Source organism: Aptenodytes patagonicus, chromosome 5 (genome assembly GCF_965638725.1).
Source record: "Aptenodytes patagonicus chromosome 5, bAptPat1.pri.cur, whole genome shotgun sequence".
Lineage (NCBI taxonomy): Eukaryota > Metazoa > Chordata > Aves > Sphenisciformes > Spheniscidae > Aptenodytes > Aptenodytes patagonicus.
The window spans coordinates 11,154,750-11,177,301 of NC_134953.1; the positions used below are offsets into that span (position 1 = coordinate 11,154,750).

Here is a 22,552-nt window from a genome sequence, read left to right on the forward strand (position 1 = left end):
CGGGGCCGCCGGCGGTACCACAGCGGCGAGAGCTCCCGCCGCCGCCTGAGGCTGGAGCCTGCGCAGGCGCGGCGGGGCGGGCGGCGCGCGCTCCCTGCGGCGCCGAGGGGGCGGGGCCGCGGGCGGGGGCTTTTCGGCTCCCGGCGGCCACCGTCGCGAGGGCTCAGCTGCAGGAGCCGTTCGGGCTCGGGTCGGCGGCGCGGCGGGGACGGCCAGCGAGCCGGTAAGGGCCGCCGCCCGCCTCCTCCTCCCTCCTTCCCCCGCCGCCTCCGCTCCGCTCTGCTCGGCCTGACGCGAGCGGCTGCTCCTGCCCCGGCCCTCGCGCCCCTCAGCCCCGCTACCAGGGGCAGGGGCCCGGGCCCGGGAGCCGCCCCCGGGCCGGCCCAGCCCAGCCCCGCCTGCGGCAACCCCTGCCCTGCCGCGGCCCGGCGCCGGGCTCCTCGCCCCCGTTCCCCCGCTAGCCCAGGCCTGCTTTGCTACCTTGCCCGCCCCGGCGTCGCTGTGCCGGCTCCGTCCCCGGGTCCCGTGGCTCTGTCCCTACCCCTGTGCCCTGGGAGCCCCGGAGCTTGTTTCCCCTCCACCGGCGGGCCGGCTTCTGGGCAGCGGCGGGCGAGGAGCGCCTGGGGGGAGCTAAGCTGTTTGACCCGGGCCGCGGAGAGGCCTCTGGCGTAGCCGAGAGCCTGTTTGTGACACCCGGTGTCCGAGGTCAATGCTTTCTTCCTAGACCTCCCCTCTTTTTCACTATCATACAGCGTAATGCTGTTGTGCGGAGCAAGCTGACTAGATACGTGTATACGCACTCCCATCTGTACAGTGCTGTGGCACTTAGCAATAGCTTTTGAAAGTGCTCAGAGCACAAGAAGTTTCTTTATATGCTATGGGAGCTGTCATGGAGGAATGTGCTGAGCCGTGCCCTGCAACAACCCCACCTTGCAAACACCAATGATTAGCTGAGATTAGCGTCTCTGTGCCTTCTGCCTTCTGTAATCGGGGTTTATAATAAGTGCTTACGAGAACAGCCTGGCTATAGGGTATTGGGGAGCTGCGAAAGGAGAGTGTCAGAGCAACGCAAAGGGAAGGGGCAGTACAAAGATTTTAAGTTGACGCTGGGATATGGAGGCTGTAGGGCGGTTTGTGTATCAACCATTGTGTCATGGCTGAGAGGCCCTTTTCAATTCTTAGGGTGGCTGCTTGTCACCTGGGTGACCTTGGACAAGTCTCTTCTGTTTTGCCCAAGTTTCACCTTTAGCTAAGGGGGGTTCAGGCTATTGGCTCCCTTTTGTGCTGTGCTGAAAGTCCAGTATCAGCAGGAACTGTTTGAAGAGGAATGGTTGGGTGCCCAGTGGCAGCAGGAGGATTGGGAAAGTCAGTAGGAGGGGATTTCTGATTGACAGTATTTGGGTGGTGCAAGAGAGAGAAGGCCTCGCTAGAGTGATACCAGGGATGATTATCATGGCAGCTTTGAGGGTCAATTAGCTGATACAACAACCACCATGGTCTTTTGCAATGCACTCTAAAGCCACAAGTATTTCAAGTTAACGTAGGTGAGGAATTTCTTGCCTCTGTCAGCATTGTTTGCATGGTCCATCACGATTTGAGAACATGTGTTTTTACTTTTCACTGTTTAGCTGTGTGCTCTCCATTTCCCAGTGGTGGGGAGCGCTCTGGCCTGCTGGGTTTTGCTTTGCAGGCACTTGCCTTTTAAGGGCACTGTGCAGGAAACCATGGCTGGGGGAGGCTGTGGGGAAATGCTGCTTCTGTCCTGCGACTCCCTTTGGGGCTGAGATTCGTTAAAACGTTAGATCTGTAATCGGATGTCTGTAGAAGGAGGAGGAGGAAGAATTGTCATGATTAATTAATTAGAGGTCCTGAGAAAAGCACGAGCTTTCTCAGAAGTCTTAGATGCTATTTTGGGAGATGGCAGCAGGTGGCAACCTCTCCCTAAAAATTCTCCTGTGGAAGAGTTCAATACTTCTGAATTTTTCTCAAGCAGCCACAAGAGGTTGCTAAAGAAGGACTTTTTCCTGCTTTAAGGATCGTGAGTCCTGTCCCTGGATATAGACATGCACAGTGTATAGAAGGATCACTTCTCTAAGAGTAAGACTCAAATCAGGCTTTTTTTTTTTTCCCCTTCCAAACTCAGAGCCCACTGACTTAAGTAGGAGGTGCTGCTGCATCCCTGCAGAACCTCAGCTGCAATGGAGCTGAACTGATAGGAGGTGCTTAAGAGATGGTGTGATACTGTGATCTTTTGGCTTCTTACGCATCTCCTGTGGGCCTTCTCAAGTCTGTTGGCACTACTGCTGCTTTGCCTTGAGGACCAGGGACACAGTGTACCTGTTCAATACTTATGATCCAGCACTTCTACAGTTACTCTGTTGATATTGAGCCACTCTAAATGGTGCCTTGTTTGCTTTCCTATGTCTAGGTGAGTTACGGGCAAGACACTTTACCTTCACGTTCTGTCCTGACTTAAGTTTGTGAAAAGAGAACAGTAATGTTGACTTTCTTATGCAAAATGCTCTATTGACAAGAAAAGCTGGACAATTGATCAATACTGCTCTGCCCATTTTTTGTGGCTTATCTTTCTTTGCGTGTTAAATGCAAATTGTACCAGCCATGCAGTCAGTCCAGGACAGAGGGTAAGGAGTGGGAGCTTGTACCGTTCACCTGGCTAAGTTTGTGATGGTTGCACTCTTCATTGTTTTCTTACCAGTTAATTTACTAGAGGGAAGAGGTCTCTTGGCCATTGTCTAATAATGTTCACAGGGGAGTTGCTCTCTTAAAAAACAACAAGCAGTGAGGCCTGTATGTACAGCCAGCTCCTACAGCTGATGGATTGTAACTGGAGGAGGAAGAGGCAAGAAAGGGACTGGTAAGGATCATACCAGCTGTCCTGCTCCCCCACATCAGTGGAGTCAGGTAGTGCCTTGTGCAGTAGGCTGTTGCTAGCAGGTTCACCTGACTCCTCCTGGGGATATTTTCATTCCCCCACTGCTGATGCAGGCAGGAGACCCGGACAATGTTCCTGCACTAGTACAGGAGACAGACGAGTAGGCGCTGGAACTTCTTGGCAGAGAGAATGTGATGGAGCCCTAATGAGTACCCCACAAAGTGTGTGCTGGAAGATTGGAAACTAAGCTTTAGAGGTCTGTTATGGTGATGAGGAGGAGATGACTTTTCCACCTGTTCCTAGGCTGCATGAGGAAAGAGCTGTACTTGTTCTATTGTACGCGAGTTCTGTTCAGATCCCTCAGGGCCTCAGCTAAGTTGGGATAAGGTTAATGTGAGAATAGCAATAGGCAGTTTGAGCTTTGGGGGATACTGCTGCAGACTAATGCTAAAAAGCATTAAATAAATTCTAACCAAACAGCATATCCTGATAGTGCATGGGGGAGAGAGAGGATGTCCTTATCTTCTGACTGGTGGTGGAGAAGAAACCCTAAAAAGGGTGTGGAGTTATTAGCCAGGAGGTCCAAGCCCAAGAAGTAACGCTAACCAGATTTCCCCTTGTGTGGGCCTCGGGAGGCCATAGCTTCATGTAAGCCACAAGATGACAGAAGGCTTTTTCAAAACTGGGTTGGGTTTTTTTTTTGGATGGTTTGGCCAGACAGTGGGCTGGCCACAGCAAGCTACCTTTATGAATTTGGTTACTAATAATCATCCATACTCTGGCCTGAGTAAGGCCAAACTCTGAAGTGCTGACACTTGTAGCCCTGCATCTGAACAGGGGGCCACGAGATGCAGACTGTGGTTTAACCGTCAGCCTGGCTAACACGAACAGCGTCAAGTAACCAGGAGAGGTTAATCACAGCGAGCTGGCAAGATGCAGAGTGTTTTGCTGTGCTGCCTGCTGACAGTTTTACTTTATTCAGCATGATATCATCTGAGTGCATAGTTAGCAGCTCTGTTCAGCTAGAGTTAAAAGACTGCACTGCAGCCACGCTCGAAAGGTTTTAGGAACTGCTCATGAGAGTGACCCCGCTAGCTTGTGAATGATACGTCCACACATCATTTATGTTGCTGACATGCCTAGAAGGCCTGGGCATAGTCTGGGACGGGGAGGTGCTGGGTGCTTTCTGCTCAGCAAGAATGGGATCCTGCGTGGAACAATAATTAGTATTTATATTCAGTTTTGCAGCCTCCTGGCTGCCTGCTGTTGATGTTTGACTTTCAATTATCCTGCTTCATTATTGTGCAACTAACCTCTCTGCAGTGACATGGGGAAGTTGTGTTCCTCTTTTACAGGTATCGGTTGATCTATCCAGAGTAAATAAAAAGAATTGTTGTCAGAGCTGAGATTGAAACCCAGTAGTTACTTCTGGATCACTTCTTCTCACCTTCTCCTACCATTTACAAACTTAAGCAGAAAGTCAAATGATTTTTTCCTTTCGCTTCTCATAGGAGTGAGAACAAAGTACATTAACTGAATTGGCACATGATAGCATTGCACTTTGTTTTCTGTTGCCACGTCACTTTTCTGCTTAGAATTTAGCCTGCCCTGAGATTCCTCCTGCTCCCTTTTTGCCTATGTATATACTGACATCAGCTTGTTCAGAGAGAGCAACTAGTGCTTTGCAAATACATTTGTTTAAATTAATTTCTGCAGCTGATTTAAACCGTCCTGGACTGAAGACTTGAGTATGTTGTTTAATTTAGATCCCCTTCCTTTTTCTGAAACTCTCCTGTAATTGGAGTATATGAAAAAGAGAGCTATATATGAAAGAAAATCTGGGGTCAGACGGCTGGGATTGTGGGGGTTTTTTATGAATTCTAAAATAGCCTAATTTGTTCCAGTAAAACTGTATCCACTACCTCAGTGGCAAGTAACTTCTTCCTGTTGAGAGCGATTTATTCTTGTGGTATCTTGGTAAGGGGGATATCTTGTTACTGGTGTGATTGTTTTCATGTTGACTTTATCTGGCTGTTCTAACCACTGTGTGAAATTTCTTTTAGAGCCTAGAAAATGAAGCTAAAGGAAATTGAGCGAACAGCTGTCCAGGCATGGAGTCCAGCAAACAACCACCCCATTTATCTAGCAACAGGTAAAGTTCTTCGCAATTCATGAATATTAAAGTATGAGTCACAGAGAGATTTTATGTAGAGTTGTATTGGTTTTAACTTTCAACAATTCCCGCCTTAATAATCTCTGGCAAACTTACAAGCAATATACCGAAAACATTACAGCCTTTATTTTTTTTTAAAGTGGTCGGTAGAGGATTACTTTTATGTCCAACTTTGACACCTTAAAGTCCAGTGATTTTTCAAAGCGTGAATACGTGGCTTTTTTGATCTAACTTCTGATTAAGTCTGTATGAACTCCAACATCTGCTTGCTATGAAAAATAAAACAAAATAAGGTTACATACTTGGTATGTCTGTGGGGGAAAAAAAATTCGTTCTAGTTATGTTCATTTAAGCTCACTTTTACTTTTGTTGGTCTTCAGCCATTATCACATGGCTTGACAATCAAATAATAGAAACCTCTTCTCCCTAAAGTTGCCTGTTTTGGTTAACATTCAATTTTCAATACTTCTGCAAAACCTTAAATTTGCAGTTTGTTGATATTATTCATTATTCACTATTATTATAGTAATTTTATTTCCTGAAACACAAAGTCAGTCGGTTCACTGAGTTGGCAGTAGGTGAGTTTAGTGTCTGTGTGGAACTGACAGCTTGGGTTGTTGTATTGGGTTTTCGTGGCAAGGTTGTGGTAGCAGGGGGCTACAGGGGTGGCTTCTGTGAGAAGCTGCTAGAAGCTTCCCCTGTGTCTAACAGAGCCAATGCCAGCCGGCTCCAAGATGGACCCACCACTGGCCAAGGCCGAGCCCATCAGTGATGGTGGTAGCACCTCTGTGATAACATGTTTAAGAAGGGGGGGGAAAAACCCAACTGTACGACAGCAACTGCAGCCAGAAAGAGGAGTGAGAATATGTGAGAGAAACAACTCTGCAGACACCAAGGTCGGTGAAGAAGGAAGGGGAGGAGGTGCTCCAGGCACCAGCAGAGATTCCCTTGCAGCCCCTGGTGAAGACCATGGTGAGGCAGGCTGTCCCCCTGCAGCCCGTGGAGGTTAACAGCGGAGCAGATATCCACCTGCAGCCCGTGGAGGACCCCACGCTGGAGCAGGTGGATGCCTGAAGGAGGCTGTGATGCCGCGGGAAGCCCGCACTGGAGCAGACTCCTGGCAGGACCTGTGGCCCCGTGGAGAGAGGAGCCCACGCTGGAGCAGGTTTGCTGGCAGGACTTTTGACCCCGTGGAAGGGACCCACGCTGGAGCAGTTCTTGAAGAACTGTAGCCTGTGGGAAGGACTCACGTTGGAGAAATTCATGGAGGACTCTCTCCTGTGGGAGGGACCCCACACTGGAGCAGGGGAAGAGTGTGAGGAGTCCTCCCCCTGAGGAGGAAAGAGCAGCAGAGACAACGTGTGGTGAACTGACCGCAACCCCCATTCCCCGTCCCCCTGCACCGCTGGGTGGGGAGGAGGTAGAGAATTCGGGAGCGAAGTTAAGCCCAGAAGAAGGGAGGGGTGGGGGGAAGGTGTTTTAAGATTTAGGTTTTATTTTCTCATTATTCTACTCTGATTTTGATTGGTAATAAATTAAACTAATTTCCCCAAGTCAAGTCTGTTTTGCCTGTGACGGTACTTTCTGAGTTATCTCCCTGTCCTTACCTCAACCCACGAGCCTTTCCTTGTATTTTCTCTCCCCTGTCCAGCTGAGGAGGGGGAGTGATAGAGCAGCTTTGGTGGGCACCTGGTGTCTAGCCAGGGTCAACCCACCACAGTTGTCTGCCCAATATGAGAACTGGTCAGCTCTGTCTCCTGCCTGGGTTGTGCAGCACTGCCATATTGTTTTGATTTTTTTTCTTTTTCCCAGGGATGACTGTCAAAAGAAAGTGACAAAAGTTCAACTGTTGCCTTAAAAGCAACTTTACCATTTTTGGGGTAGATAGTCTATTTTGTGTTTCGCTAATAAGGCCAGAGTTTTGGTTGGACCAAAGGTCTTGGCTCCAGTCTGCTTTAGATCAGAAACTGCATAGTTTCATAATTTGTACCGCTTTTTAATAGTCTCTTGGGCATTTTCTATGCCACAGGCAGTTACAAAGCATCCCTGTGGTAACTGGGTGACTATTTGCCTGGCAGTGTCCCATTAGGCAACGTTAAATCAATTTTTAGCTTTTATTCTGTAAGCTAGGGAGAAGGAAGGAAGCCACCACTGTGTGACTGCTAGCTGTCTGTGGGTCGTTGGGGTGTGTTTGGTTGGCTAAGGTTGAAGAACTTTAGCTGTAGACTAGGTTTAGAAGGTCTGATCAAGACATCTGGTCATGGTTGAGGAGCAGTATACAGAAGTATTTGGGATCATAATTGTAGCTGGGTTTCATGATGCGACTACATTTGTAATTTAGATAAGGACTTAATATCAGAAGCTGTGGTTGCTTGGAAGAGGATATATGAATTCTATCTATCCCAAGAGAGAAAATTATTTGTGCAAGTGACCCTGGTGCCCAGAATTTCTTGAAGAAGTTCTAATTTCTTTCAAAGTCTTTGTCATAATCGTTGGTTCCTCTTTCTGAGGTATTCAGACATGTCCTCTCTTTGAACGGGCACAACACCAAGGTTGTGTTGTCTACGAAAAGTAGGTTTCCAGTGCCTTGCTCTTTTTGTATCTTGTGCTCTTGAAAAAAGTGCCCACTTGTGTTGCCCTTGTACTTCTGCTAGGAACATCTGCCCAGCAACTGGATGCATCCTTCAGTACAAATGCCACCTTGGAAATATTTGAGGTTGACTTCAGGGATCCCTCCCTGGACATGAAGCAGAAAGGAACACTTCCTGCCTCAAACAGGTACTAGAGGCTCATACTGATGTGTCAGTCAGTGGAACTGAAAAGGGCTTTTCTGGTTCAAGAAAGGAGAGGAGGAGATCATGTTTTCAGGGTATAAAGTGACCTTTTGGATCAGTTGACCTCTGTCTTCAAGAATTGAATGTTTTTGTCGACACAGATCATGTTGGGTGTAAAAGTAGAGCAGTTGGACCATTGGAGAAATCTGAAAGGACTTATGTGGTAGTCAGTCAGTAGAGTCATTCTGTATCATGTGAATTTGCTGCAGCTAATGATTTGCAATAAAGACACTAGAGGCAGAGTGAAACTTATCTTCCAGCTTTTTAAGACAAGGTGGTTTCTTAGGCTTATCAGTGTGGGTGAGATTTGCACCCAGTATAAAACACAGCCTTGATTTCTAACTAGCAGGTTTTAAAGGGGGTAAACATATTTTTCAGATAACAGCTCTGGAAAAGAAGGCACATAGTCCTCTAATCTAATTTTCTATATAGTGTAGGTTAGAGGATTTCACCCACCAAATCCCATGTGAGGTCCTAAACATTTTAAACAAACAAAACAAAGAGACACAAGCTCTTCCTTTGTGAAGTTCCCTTTAAAAGTCTTTGGAAGGAAGCTCATTTCTCTTTTTTTTTTTTTTTTTTGTTTTTGCATGCAAGAGCCACAGTCCTCTTAAAAGGGAAATGGTTAAGGTGCAGACTGATGGTTCTGTTTGATAGGTCGGAACATGGATGTGGTTTTTGGTAATGCAGAGAGTGTCTTGACTTCCACCAAATATTGTGGCCTACGCCAGCTTTATTTTCTTATTTTTTAGGTTTCATAAGCTGATCTGGGGTAACTTTGGAAATGGTTCTCCGGAGTCCTCTGGAGTGATCATTGGTGGAGGGGATAATGGTGTACTGACAATGTACAATGTGCACCACATCTTGGCTTCAAAGAGCGAGCCTGTAATTGGGCAGACAGAGAAGCATTCAGGTCCTGTTCGAGCCCTTGACCTCAACCCTTTCCAGGTATGCAACATTAAGATACTTATAACCAGACGAAAGTTAACTTCCGTGTTAAAAAATACATTTTTTCCCTTGTGTATAGAGATTTATAAACTGAAGGAACACTTTTTAACTTGAAAGAGGCATGGTAGTTTTGACAGAAGGCTGGTTTGGGATTCAGATTTGGGTTCTGTTTGCAGCTTTGCCACTGAATTCCCCTGTGACCTTGATCAAGTCTCTTAGCTCTCTGTAAAAACGTGTCTTGTAGTACTGTTACATGTTAGACCATTACCCATTTGAAATCAGAACTTCTTTTGTTTTCATTTGTTCAGTTGGTGTCTAATTCAGTGGGTCTCTGATCACACTTGAAGGGACTGCAACATAAGCAAGTAGTGAACAGAACACAAGTTCTCATGGTAGCACAAAGGCAAATTGAAAGTTGTCTGCAGACCCTTGTGGGAAGCCTGCATCTTCTCAGAAGAAATGTCCTTGGTGCCAGGATGCAGGGCAAAGGCTCAGCTGGCCAGAGACAGTGGCTTCCAGGCCTGTGGTAGAGTTTCATGATGGTAACAGCAGCCACCTGCACATACAGCTTGCTAGACAAATTTTAAACAGGTCTGTACCATGGCAGAGCTGAAGGCACAGAGGCCAGAGATGTGCTTGGTTTATAGTCTGGTTATATCTTTCTGCTTACCAGTGGCTGTGAAATGCAGCTCTCGTCTGACTTCGGAAGATTTTGGGTTTTTTGCTTACATTTATTTTTAAGATATCAGTCCTCTTTCCCTGGGAGCAGGAAACTCAGGTGAGCTTTTTTTTTTCCTACAGAGTAACCTCTTGGCTTCTGGAGCCAATGATTCTGAAATTTTCATCTGGGACTTGAATAACTTCAGTGTGCCTATGACTCCAGGGGCTAAATCACAGGTAAATGAGTTTTCCTCTGGGCAATACCCCTGCAGTTTTATATCTCAGTAGGCAAGGCAAAAAGATGTGAGTGTGTGGAGTCATCCTGGTCTAGTAAGTCTGTGAGGGAGGAATGACCTTGATGTCTGTCAGGAGAAAAATGAACCAGAAGTGACTGATCGGCTTCATTCTGGGGAGGTGGAAAGAGTGTTGTAAAGGGAGGGGAGGTAGGCTGGCAAGCTCTGGAAGGATGCACTTTGCCTGGATGGGTAAGCTCTTTGTGGATTTGAATCAAGTAACTGACCATGTTATCTTGTGATCCAGCTGGGGCATGTGTCATGGATTAAGAAGGTTTATTGGACCTTCTCTGAGGAATGAATTTATTTCATGCTTCAGCTGAAGCTTTTCATATCTCATGAAAGTAATATCCCTAACAGAGCCAGTGAGCCATTTAATGCATCTTGGCTATTACTCCTAGATAATGTTTCCTGAGTCTGAAGAGGAAGAAGCTTCTGATCTTCTGATGCTGATTATGTTATTCAGGGCAATCAACTCCTGAAAGTGGAAAAATCATAGTAAACTTGCCTAAAAGCAGGCCAAGTTTTTCCTCCAATAAGCCTATTTGTTTCCTTGCCTATCTCCTGCATTGCAGTAGATACAGTAATGACAATTAGCCTTGAATGCTTCATCATTTTCCATCTCACTGCACTCCTAAAATGTTGCACAAGGTCATCTTTCCATTTAAGTTCATCCCAGGAGTCAGGGTAGAAGCATCTATGTTCTCTCAGCTGCAGTTCTCTCTGGACTGATTTATAACACATTTGGCCAATGCAGAATCCAGTACCTGCTTCCAAAATGCAAAGGTGCTTTTCCAGGTGACATTCCCCCATAGAATTTGACTGTCCGCTGTACTCTGTGAGTAAAGGGCTTTCCATGCTCCCTAGTCTTTCTGGTTAGTGCTGCTGATATTTCCAGTTAGCTGATCAGTGATTGAAGAGAGGAATCTATATAATCATCAAATCCCATAGTTATGCTAGTGACAGAATCCTGTGATTAGTGTTCCCTCAACAGGGGGATGATGAATGTGTGGCCTTTCCTGTCTTGGCAGCCTCATGAAGACATCAGTGTGGTGTCCTGGAATCAGCAGGTGCAGCATATCCTGTCCTCTGCTCACCCCAGCGGCAAGGCTGTGGTTTGGGACCTCAGGAAGAATGAGCCTATCATCAAAGTCAGTGACCACAGCAACAGAGTGAGTGGAGGAAAGGCTGTGATTCTAACGAGCTTACAACATGCCACACGTGACTGCAAAGCAGTGGCACAGGCTCTTGGTATCAAGTGGTTTTATTGTGGGAGCTGTTGGGACTGGTTCTCTTGGAGCTGTAGCCTCAAAGCACCTCTGTCTTTTTTTTCTTCTTTTCCCCCTAATGAAATGGAGAAACAAGACCTGTAGCTGTTCCTAAAATTAGGGCACACTTGCATTCAATTTTTATGTTCACAGCTCATTTATGAGAAGCCTCCTGTGTTTTAATCCCAACTGTCTTCAGAGTTCAACTTTGAACTAGTCCTTCAACTTCTGTATGGTTAGTGGGTTTTTTGCTGTGTAGAGAAGGTAGAAATACGTGCTTCCCACAGCAAGACATTGCTAGACTTGCTTTATGTCAAGCATTCTAGGCGAGTTAAGTGCAGAATGATGTGGCTCTAAGCCGTTTGTGCTATTGCCAGCTTGCTTTGCTGAATTTTCAGCCTATGCTATTTTTGTCCGTAGATGCATTGCTCAGGAATGGCCTGGCATCCAGAAGTTGCAACCCAGCTAGTCCTTTCCTCTGAGGATGACCGCTTGCCAGTGATCCAAATATGGGACTTACGTTTTGCTACCTCTCCTTTGAGCCAGCTGGAAGGGCACACGAGGTGAGGGCCTGCTTGTTGTGTTGCCTTTTCAAGGATCTCTATGTGTAAAAGGCAGACATCTGGGAGACTGGACTTAGGAGAACTATGATTTTTTGCTAGGCCTGCTTTGTTTCAGAGATGAATCTGGTTGAGGGTAGAGATGAGAACTAGCATTTCTGAGCTTAAGTGCTGGTGCATGCTGCTTTCTTGGTGACAGGGTGGGAGAGTGGACTGGCTATGAAATATGACTGATTTCTTTCTGTTCTATCTTAGGGGAGTTCTCTCTGTCTCTTGGTGCCAGGCTGACCCTGAACTGCTGTTGAGTAGCGCCAAAGACAACCGGATCTTATGCTGGAACCCAAGTATGGGGGAGGTACATAACCACAGCTACAAGTACACATGTTCTGCTTTATAGAGCTGTGTGCTATGCTATGTGTGTGTCCCTTCTCTGTATCCCGGTGGAGTGCCGATGTAATTTCCTCCAGTACGTCTTCTGCACTCTTCCTGTCTGGAGTGAATGAGAGTGTTGTCCATATCCAGACTGAAAACAACAGAGACAGGCAGAGATTTTCTCTGATATATCTGCATCCAGAGGTCATAGAGGGAAGAAAGCTTTAACTAAAACCTAGTTTCAGCTAATTATGATTACTTTTGCTACGCTCACGCATGTAGTGTTCTCTGTGTCCATTTGTTTCTTCTTCTTCCTTCTCCTAGGGTCGTATGTTTTTTGGGGGGAAACTTGAAGGAGAATGAGGACCATTTGTTAGGGCCATTGAGAGGGGAACAATGTAATTAAATATGTGTGTAAACTTTATTCATAGTACAGTGGTTTCACATGTATGTTCTTATCTAGTTATGTATCTCAAAATTACCATCTTTGAAATATTTAGGTATCACCTGAATTAAAATAGGACTGTGTAAAAAAATTTTCTGCACACCTACTCATTCAATGCTGAATTTTTGGGTAGAACTGAATTTTGAACTTTGAACAAAATTCACGCAGTTGATCTTGATGATAGTATGGGGAAAGTACTCTAACAATACTGTACAAGTCCAGCTGGGAGCCCCAGGCTGGGTTCATTTCATGGGACAATTTCACTTAGCTGACCCCCTTTGCCTTGGAGGCATGGAAAAAATTAATTCATTTTCATAAAATGCATGGAATGCTGCTGTTGTGGTTTCATGGGATTTGACACTCACTCTGTACAGATGTCTAGTGGTTAGAAGAGAATCAGACTGAAACATTGTTGATGTTTAATTTTTACAAAAGTCTTTTCACTGTGTTTTAGCGGAAAAATGTAAAACAACAATTTTAGTGCAGCTGGTTCATCTTTATGCATGCTGCTGTAGATTTGCAGAGTCCAAATTCAAGTTAGACATGCATAAACTATTGTTAGGGGGCTGCTCTTGACTTGGTACCAATGAACAGAAAATTTTCAGGTGATACAAAAATTGGGAAGGTTTTCAGTAGTAAGGACAGTACAGTTATACAGAATGGCTGATCTGGTAAGTTTGGGGGAAGGGCTGCTCTCTTTGTTTTTTGGGGATGTTTGGGGTTTTTGGTTTTTGTTGTTTTTTTGGTTTGTTTTTTTTTTTTTAATTTAGCAATCTAGATTTTAATATAAGTAAATGCAAGGTTTCATACCTGGGAACAGGAAATGCAGATCGTGTTCCCATAGAGAAGGAAGCTGTGATTCTCTGTGCTTTGTGCCTGTGAAGCATAAAGGAAATCTCTTCATTTTACAAACTGGAGGTTCAAAGTCAAGGCTGTGTTAGTGAGTTGCCCAACATCAGGGAGGAAGTCCGTGACTGGGCTATGAATTGAACTTTGGATTTTTGAGTGCTGGACCAGAAACCTGTTGGCTGCAATATCCTTCATAGTTCATCTGTAGCTATTACGGACCTCTTTTGTTGTTCTACTTCTTTCTGTAGGCTTTTATTTTCCTTGTCAAATTTGTTATTCCAGACTATTCTTTCTGTTTACATGTTCTTGCTCATGACACCTTCTTGCCTTTTGGCTCCTGTTTTTCTTGTGTTGTTTTCTGGTGTGTCTCCCTTGGTTAACAGCAGGTGCGATGATACTATAGTACTCTGATACAGTAATACTTAGAAAGCAGATCAAAACTGACTTGTTGCTTTTGGATTTTGTTCTACAATCAGAATCCTATTGTATAGCAGCTGTCTGTGGCTTTCTGCTGCTTGGGCTCAATGTGCTATAACTTGGTTGCAAATGCGTCCTTCAAGAAGCAAAAATAAGAGACTTGTATACAATAGTGATATGTAAATAAAATGTGCCACGCTTGCTGTTGGCAAGTAATTTGGGGAAAGCAGGGGACTATTCATGTTGTGCTTCTGCCTTCTCTCTTTCTGTGATAGGTGGTTTATGAGTTGCCCATTCGGAGTCAGTGGTGCTTTGATGTCCAGTGGTGTCCTAGGAATCCTTCGGTCTTCTCTGCTGCCACTTTCGATGGGTGGATCAACATTTATTCTGTTATGGGTGGGAACTTAGAAGCTCAGCAGAAGACACAGGCTGACAAGGTAAAGTCCCGTGAACATGTTATGGCTTGACAGATTGGCAGTTACTCACCTGACTTCTGAGCCCGTTAGAAGCGCACATGTATAACAGTATGATTTTTATGCAATGCAGTCTGTCCCACCCACCAGGACGTATAGCTGTATGGTGTGGGAACCAGAAGCTACCTGTGTGGGGACTTAATATCCACCAAGTCCCAAAGGGACTACATTGCCTCTTGACAAAGGTGTCTCAGTATTTCTTGTAAAATTCATTAAAGTGTGTAAAGAGAACCAAGATCAAGTGTAATTTTGATGTTATATATATTTTATGGTTATTACTACTAGACTAAAAATAAAGCAGCACACCTGTTAGAGCAACAAGCTTGTCTTATCATTAGGTTAAAATTAAATACATTGATACTAATTAATACAATACGTTATTCTTTATCAGTTCAGAAGAGAATTTTAAAAAGTAGCTTATACGCCACTATTAGCAATTTTCCTCAAGTCAATTGACTATAACTTGGAGCATGTTAATATTTGATACTGAAACCCATTACTTGGCCAATGAATAGATCGGCAAACTCTGAACAGATTAAATGTCAGTACTGTCTAAAATTTTAGTTTTAATCTGGTGTCTAGTCTTTTAATTCCCTCCCTCTCTCCCAGCCAACAAATGCCTTACAATACAGATTTTAAGAGAATACGTATGAGCTGGCTTAAGTGTTATTTATATAGTCATTTACAGCTGACTGAGTTCAGCTTCATAGGATTTGCAAGAGACAGAAAATACTTTATCAAGCAACAGCTGTAGGAGATTAAGGATTTATTTAACCCATGGAGAATTTTCTTTCTGTGCATTCTTCATGTGCATGCACCACACTTCCGTTGTTCAAAATTGGAGAACAGTAGGGTAGAATAACTCCTAGATAAATAGAATAACAAGTAAGAACACAAATAGGAGGAGATAATGACAATTATGGAGGCGGGGAGTTCATGACCAAGAGGTCTCTTTCCTCTGGATTCCATGGTATCAGGACAGAAACTCTGTTGAAGACCTGGCGGTTGATGTTACTGGTACCCTGGTAGTGTGTATTTATTTTTTGAAGGTTTAGGGTGATTGATCTGTTAGGTCTAAGCTGTTCCTCCAGGAAACGGTCTGTCTTTGGAATTGGTTTCCCCTCAAGAAAGACTTGAAAGACGAAACATGTAGGTCTTGCCTGAGATTCTTTGTTTGGCAACCTTAGCTTGATCAGCCTTATGTTGCTTCCTTTCAGGTATGGTGGTAGGCTGTATTTTGTAGTTATGCCCTATGGTCCAGTCAAACTTGAACAGGGTTATTTTTAGCAAACAACAAATGTATGCCAACAGTGTTAAAAATTAAGAATGCTTGTGAACAGCATTATATGTATGCTCACTGACTTCCTAAATGTCAGAAATCCAGATCAGGGGCTACTTTTGACACTCACTTGTCTAGGCAAGAAAGTCTGGAGACATTATTTCACCAGCCGCATCCAAGCTATAAAAGCTTGAGACAGTCCTTAAAACTAGCCCATTTGAAAGACCCCAGCAACAGAAAGGGAGTCAGCATTCCTTTGTGAGCAAAACAAGAAATGAGTTGGACAACTTTTGACCATATGTTGTCACTGTCTTGCATAAAACAAGTAATTTTGTAACTCCTGTGTTTATGAGCTGGGTGCTAGGCCAAGCAGTGTTTGTTAGGGACTTTTCATCTTGCTAAGGAAAAATTACTTGAAAATCTCTCAAGGTGAAGCTTTCTTGAGAAATAATTTCTGGAACTGTTTGGAAATACCATTTGTCTCACATAGGGGCTTGGTGGTATTCCAGGGAGAGGTGCTGTAATAGCCTCTTTCTTCATCAGCGAGGAAAGTAACTAATTACTAAGCAATAGTTTTTTGTGCTTACTCCGTACAGAGAGGAATTGAATTATATGTTATTCCTTTCTCCATCTGATTCTAGATCTCTTCCTCCTTCAATAACCTGGATCCCTTTGGCACAGGACAGATCCTTCCTCCTCTGCAAGTGCCAGAGCAAGTAGCTCAGACCACCTTGATTCCACCATTAAAAAAGCCACCCAAGTGGATTCGCAGACCTGTGGGGGTTTCATTTGCAGTAAGTGAATGGAGCATCCTTAGGTTAAAATGCAATAGATGTGTTGTCTTGTGACATGATCCATTTCTTTCGCTAGAGAAACCTTTATCTTCCTGTTGCTATTGTTTTAATGCCTGTTTAAGGTGCAGTGAGCGAAGGTCTTTTGCTCAACATCCAGATATATTTCCAACAAGAAAGAGTCCTGTAGCAGAGAATGGGAGGTTATAAGTAGGAGTTAACAAAGCTAAGGAAGACTTATAAAAGCTGTCCTTGTAGGCTGTGACATGCATTCCCATTCTCCTCTTTCTCCTTCCTATCCTGGTATTTAATTTTCTTCACCTCTTTGCTCCTAAATTGAAAGGCTGAATTGTTCTTTTAGCCTGTGGCTTGACTCATTCTCTGCCTGTTTAGTGCCTGCCATTCGTATGATAGTTTTTATCATTGCAGCCTGCTTCTCCATGTCAGAAAAGAACAAACAGTTCCAAATGGTACTTTTTCCTCTGTGCCTCTCTGGCATTTGCAATTGGCTAGGCCTGATAGCGCATACACAAGTGTCATGGTTATCAGCCTTCAGCTGAAGGGCTTGTGATGTGAACTCCCTCAAAGTCCCTACCATCCATACACATGAAACTGTTTGGGTTCCTTGTGATCACAGCTGGAGCTTGAGTCCGCCTTGCTAAATGAAGAACTAAGTGAGTTGCTTTTACCTTCGTTTATAAGAATGCTTACTGTGTCTCCCTCTGTCTTTCTCAGTTTGGAGGAAAACTGATTACCTTTGGTCTTACCAAAGCTCCTGGACAGCAAATGCAGCAGACTTATCCACACCAGGTGTTCATCAGTCAAGTCACTACTGAAACTGAATTCCTGCTTCGATCCAGAGAACTGCAGATGGCCTTGCAGTCAGGGAACCTCCTTGATTACTGCCAGGGCAAGATCCACACAGCCAAGCTGCCATTTGATGAGAACCTTTGGAACTTCTTGAAGGTAGGATGGCTGTGGTGAAACACAGAGGTCAGTTCTTTTACGGTCCACATGATGAATGTGTTCATTATGGTCCTCTCTAGCCTTTTATATTCCTGTTCTTTAAGATATAAAATGGAACTGAATAGACAAGTAACTAACTAGCCTGAAGAAAAGTTTTTGCAGGTGAGGTCTTGGAGGTTGTCTTATTTTTCAGTAGGAATGGTCTTTTCAGTGGACTCATTTGGGCTTCCTGTCAAGGTGCTAAACAGGATTTTCTCATCTCAACCCACTGCCAAGCTATATCTGCCTGTTACCTGTGGAGCTCTACCGTTATTATTTCTCAAGGCAAAGTCCAAATGGGCAATGAGATTCCCCAGTAATAAGGGAAGAGAGCTGCGGTGGCATGAGGACTGACTGTAGTCCTACGTAGGACGATGGTTTCGTTGACAATTTGGTAATATGTCAATGAAATTGACATATTTCATTGACATATTACCATGTCAATGGTAATACGAGGGTTCGGTAATAAGGAGTGGCCGCCCTTCTGGAGAGGCAGGGCTTAGCCTTAGTAGTGGTTTACAGACACTCATAGGCAAACTGTGTGTGGGGCGAAATACTGGGGTCTTTTCCATAGTATTACATTTGCATGGGGAATCATATCTCTTGAATAGGATGGCCGGGTGTTGTCTAGGTGGTGACAGTAGTCTCCATTGCAAGGGTCATTGCAACAATGTCTTCAGCTGCATTGGATGAGATATGTTGAACTGTTGTACTAGTGAATTTTTATAATCCAGCTGGCCCATGGTCCTGTGAGACCACTCCAGCACATACAAGATCTATTACTATTGATTGTCTTAAACTACAAACCAAGCTTCTGTACAAAAGACTGTCCTGCATGACCATTTCTGCATCTGCAAGAACAGTTTCTACTGACTGTTTACAAGTGCCTTATCCATGTACGGTTTGATCAGTTCTGTAGCAGGAACAGCCTGGGACTTACTGAGACGGACAGATTCTCCTTGCAGAATGTTAATCACGCATTAAAGCATACAAATAGCACCTATCAATTAGGCTGCGTGCAGCCTGTGGGAATCTCTGGGACTGTCTGAAATTCCCACCCAGGGAGCTTCTGTAACAATTAGTTAACTAATTTTTGTGAAGCCAGCTAGGAGTTCAGGCAACCACCTTGTCTCAGTTTCATCTGGACTCAAATCAGTCCATTGTGTCTGTGCAGAGATTAGCTTGGCAATTCCTAGGCCATCCAGGGAATTAATGGCCAAGTACACTAGGTATGCATACAGTCATAGCCCTGATACGCAGTTGTACCTCAATTGTAACTATTGTGACAAACTTGAATTTCACCCTTTTGTTATGATTATAACTTAAATTCCATAGATTTTCCCACAGTAGTCATTAGGTGGATGTGTCATAGTTGAGTTCCTTATCTATAAACTGAACTCTAAACTTTGCTGCTACCAGAAGCAGCCAACTGTTGGCAGTGTGTAGATGTCTAGGATTTTACATATTTTCTTGTCTTTTTAATATCCTTTGGGACTCAGGTGAATCTGGAGCAGGAGTCCAGGACTAAACTCCTCAAGCTGCTGGGCTACAGTAAAGAGGAACTGCAAAAAAAGGTAAAGGGTCTTTCCAATAGAGACAAACCTTTACAGGACTAAAGCTGCTGCAGGAGAGTTGTAGGGTCCCTACCGGAAATGAGTAAGTGATCTGACAGCACACAAAAGACCAAACCGTATGAAATTTCAGCTGAGAGGCACCTCAAGTACCCCCCATTAAAAAGGAAATACGGGCACTTGTAAGGGTATAACTGTAGCTGTACTGGATCAAACCAAAGGGGTCTTGAGCCCAGTTATCTTGCTTCCAGTTGTTGGTGTCTGGGAAGTGTATAACAACAGCGGAGTTGTGAGAGCTTCTTCTAGCATCCAGCGCTCTGCATCTCAGGGGATTCCTCAGCCAGGAAGAAGGTGACAGATGAAGACAGTTTGGCATAGCACTGATGGAGCTGCAGGGGAGGAAACTCTTGCAGCAGCATGGACAATGCTCTGAAAAGGATAAATAACCTCTGATAGGCAGCCAGCCAGGAATAGGGAGAGGTGGAACTTTTCAAACAGGTGAAAGAGCCAGGGGAATTGTGTCTGGGTCTTGCCAGTCACTTGGTGGCTTTGCTGCCTGGGTGTTTAACTTTGACAGGGGCTTCACTCTGTGCATGTCTGTTACTTTCTAGATCGCCTCATGTTTGAGTAATGGGATCCCAGATAAACAGCCTCTTCCTGAGGCAGATGAGACAAACACTGCACAGCCAGATCAGGTATGTCCTGTACATCTAGCCAGCCTGGGAGAGCAGTGGAGGGCAGAATGAACAGCAAGGTTTAATTCCAGCCACAAGTTGTTGGGCTCAATGCAGGCATTGCAGAGGGCAGTTCACAGGCCTGTCGACCCTCACAGGGTCAGACTAAATGATCATAGCAGTCCCTTCTGCCTTTAAAACAAATCAGCAAATGATGAAAGATGGACTCCTATCTGTGAACACTGCAAGAAGGCTTGCTTCACCAGTGCTGATTTCTTCAGTGACAGAATTAGCCTCACCTCATCTTAACTTTATGCTACAGTTTTGGATTTCCTCTGTGAAGCTTCTGCTGTGGTATTTCTTTTGCATTTCTTTCCTTTTCACCTTTATCCTTTGAAATGTATTCTCACATGATTTGGGGATGTCCATCTTCAGATGCCTTCCAAGGCCTGGTTCACCATGCACTGTAAATTTTGCTCTTCTAAGGTATCTAAAACTGCTATCCTCAAATTAGTAATCTTCTTCACAAACCTTAAACACTGGCTGAGATATTCTAGGGGTAGCAATCGTGTCCTGCATTCCAATAGACGACCACCAAGCATGGCTGTGATCCTACCTGTTAGTTACAGATATCACTTGCTGGGCTTGTCCCTTTTCCATCCAAAATTGTTCAGCTTGCTCAAGAGCTGGCAGTTGAGTTGATGAACGCTGGCCAGCAATACTGTTGGCATTGCATGTCTTATACCATCCTAAGCTTTGTCAATAGCAGTATTGCTCTTGTTGCTGCCCTGGTGAAATTGTGCAGGTCGATAGAGCACTGACAGGAGGCATGATGGGTTTCCAAGTTGAAATCAGATTTATATGAGCATGCCCAGCCAAATGGGGAGCAGCCCCATCCCACTCTGTAATCCACTAAACTGTTTTGGGTAGGATCTGTGTGTTCAATGAATTAATTAACCTCTTGCACTCTTTGCACAGCTTTTGATAAATTCCAGTGATGATGTAGCTGCTGTTTCCTCCTCTTCAGCCTTTTTTGACAACCTCATCCCACAGAATATGAGCACATTGGAGATTCCTGTCACAGAAGGTCTGTTACATGAAGTGTGTTTCTGCCCTCTTAGGAAAAGGGGAGAGGAGGGAAAACCAGAAAATTAGAGAGACCAGGAAGAATCTGGTCCGCTCCAGCAGATAGATACTTTTAAAACACACGACCCCTCTCAGTGTCATGCAGCATATCTCAGCATTGTGCAGAGAAATACTCTGCACAGATAAAAGACCCATTAAAAATATAGGAGAATCTTGTAGATGATGGAAGACTTACAGTCAAGTCAGTGGTTTTTTTGAAGTGCAAAACCTGATTTGGGTTTCCAAATTTTTTTCTAGCTGGGCTTCCATATGTTATTTTTTTTTACTCTTTAAAACAAGCATCATCAATGCATCTGGACGATGCCCCTATGGGTTGACTCTGCTTCTCACCTCTGTAGATACGGATGGACTCATCAGCCAAGCCCTTTTGCTGGGGAATTTTGAGGGTGCAGTGGAGCTGTGCATGCGAGCAGAGCGCTTTGCTGATGCCATCATCTTAGCTATAGCTGGTGGGGAGAACCTCCTAAAGGAAACCCAGAAGCGCTACTTTGCCAAGCGGAAGACAAAACTCTCCCTGGTAAGTGACAGTTTTGTGTACCCACGGCGCAGGAGAAGGTGTGCGATATCTTGGCAGATGTTTGTCTGAATATATGTGGAAATGCTTTGGCAGGAAATAGAATGTCAGCAGAATCTGTGCATCTCCTCTTGACTTGACATTTACTCTAATATCTATCGTAGTTTTATGACAACTTCATGTTGCCCACCTAGAATGTCTGTGTTTTCTGTTCCTTTTTTTTTTTTAATCTAATGGTTTCTGCCTCAGCTCCCCGTGCTTGTAACCTGTGGAGCATACGGCCCCTTTACAGCTCAGCTAGGAAGGTCCTAGCTTATTAATTTACAAATGGGGAAGCATAACAGGGGTTGGGATATCCTAACACTATATATGCCAGTCATTGATACTAGCTGCTCTGAAACAGGATATGTGTTAGATAGATCTTTAGTCTTGCCTGGTGCGGCTGTTTCCATATTCTCTTAAGTGCTTTGTTGGGCTTTTTTACTTTCTTTAGAGGCATTGGGTTCCAACTGCTGTTAACATTGGGATGCTGGGATTGATGGACCTTAATGTACAGTGAGGTAGTTGCTGCATAGCGGGAAGTGTGCCTGAAAGTGAGCTACCCTGCGGATGCACTTGCTTAAGCAGTCAGCTTATCTTTGTGTTCAGTGACTGACAGGCCTTCTGCTTCCCTTACAGCTGCTTTCCTCCATTGTGCAGCAGAACTGGCAAGATATTGTTTGCACGTGTGATCTACAGAGCTGGAAGGAGGCACTGGCCATCTTGTTAACATACTCAAAGCATGAGGACTATACCCAGCTCTGTGGTATGCAGCATACTATGTTTTGATACGATTTCCCCTAGAGGAGGGCACCTCTGGACTGCTTACAGAAAGAAGTGGATACAGTTGAGGAAGGAAAGCACTCCTTACTCATTACAGCTAGCTGGAACTTATTTAATAAGTGTGGGCTGTTGAGTTAGGAGAATGATAGATGCACACTGTAGCTGAGAATCATGGTGTAAAGTTATATATGCTAATATTTCCTGTCACCTCTACCAATGCCATGGAGAAAATAGGATAGGCACTAGGCTGAGACACTAAGAGGGTGATATTTATTATTTTATTCCTGGGAGAAAGGGATTTCCTTGACAGTAAAAGGTCAGGTGGCTTCACTCCATCTGAAAGAGGTTTCCCCTTCCAGCACATTCCCCTTCCTTTTAAGCTCAGAAACAGGGGTTAATGAACGTTTGATGGCTTCAGTAGTTTCCTCAGTCCTGTTGATAGTCCAACATGCTCAGCAACTGGTTGTTCTGAGAGTCAGAGCTAGGGGGCAATCTAGTGACTGAATCTGATGAAGTTACTCATGCTGCGTAGCTGGGAACTAGCTCCTGGCTGGCGGGAACAGCT

The 22,552-nt window shown here is 44.6% G+C and overlaps 1 protein-coding gene across 4 annotated transcripts in view; it reads left to right on the plus strand.

The window, feature by feature from the left end:
* The first annotated feature begins 168 nt into the window (after positions 1-168).
* SEC31B (SEC31 homolog B, COPII component) overlaps positions 169-22,552 on the plus strand; it is a 37,571-nt gene continuing 15,187 nt past the window's right edge. For 3 of the 4 annotated variants that reach the window (XM_076338646.1, XM_076338649.1, XM_076338650.1), the window contains exons 1-16: positions 169-223; positions 4,957-5,045; positions 7,721-7,844; positions 8,653-8,848; positions 9,650-9,745; positions 10,833-10,973; positions 11,490-11,632; positions 11,885-11,984; positions 13,988-14,149; positions 16,106-16,258; positions 16,991-17,221; positions 18,760-18,834; positions 19,443-19,526; positions 20,484-20,592; positions 20,990-21,168; positions 21,844-21,970. In XM_076338646.1, the coding sequence (XP_076194761.1) occupies positions 4,967-5,045; positions 7,721-7,844; positions 8,653-8,848; positions 9,650-9,745; positions 10,833-10,973; positions 11,490-11,632; positions 11,885-11,984; positions 13,988-14,149; positions 16,106-16,258; positions 16,991-17,221; positions 18,760-18,834; positions 19,443-19,526; positions 20,484-20,592; positions 20,990-21,168; positions 21,844-21,970 (1,999 nt within the window). In that variant the 5' untranslated portion in view covers positions 169-223; positions 4,957-4,966. Of the gene's footprint in view, positions 224-4,560; positions 4,642-4,956; positions 5,046-7,720; positions 7,845-8,652; positions 8,849-9,649; positions 9,746-10,832; positions 10,974-11,489; positions 11,633-11,884; positions 11,985-13,987; positions 14,150-16,105; positions 16,259-16,990; positions 17,222-18,759; positions 18,835-19,442; positions 19,527-20,483; positions 20,593-20,989; positions 21,169-21,843; positions 21,971-22,552 lie in introns of those variants that run through there. The other variant, XM_076338648.1, reaches the window with a different exon arrangement.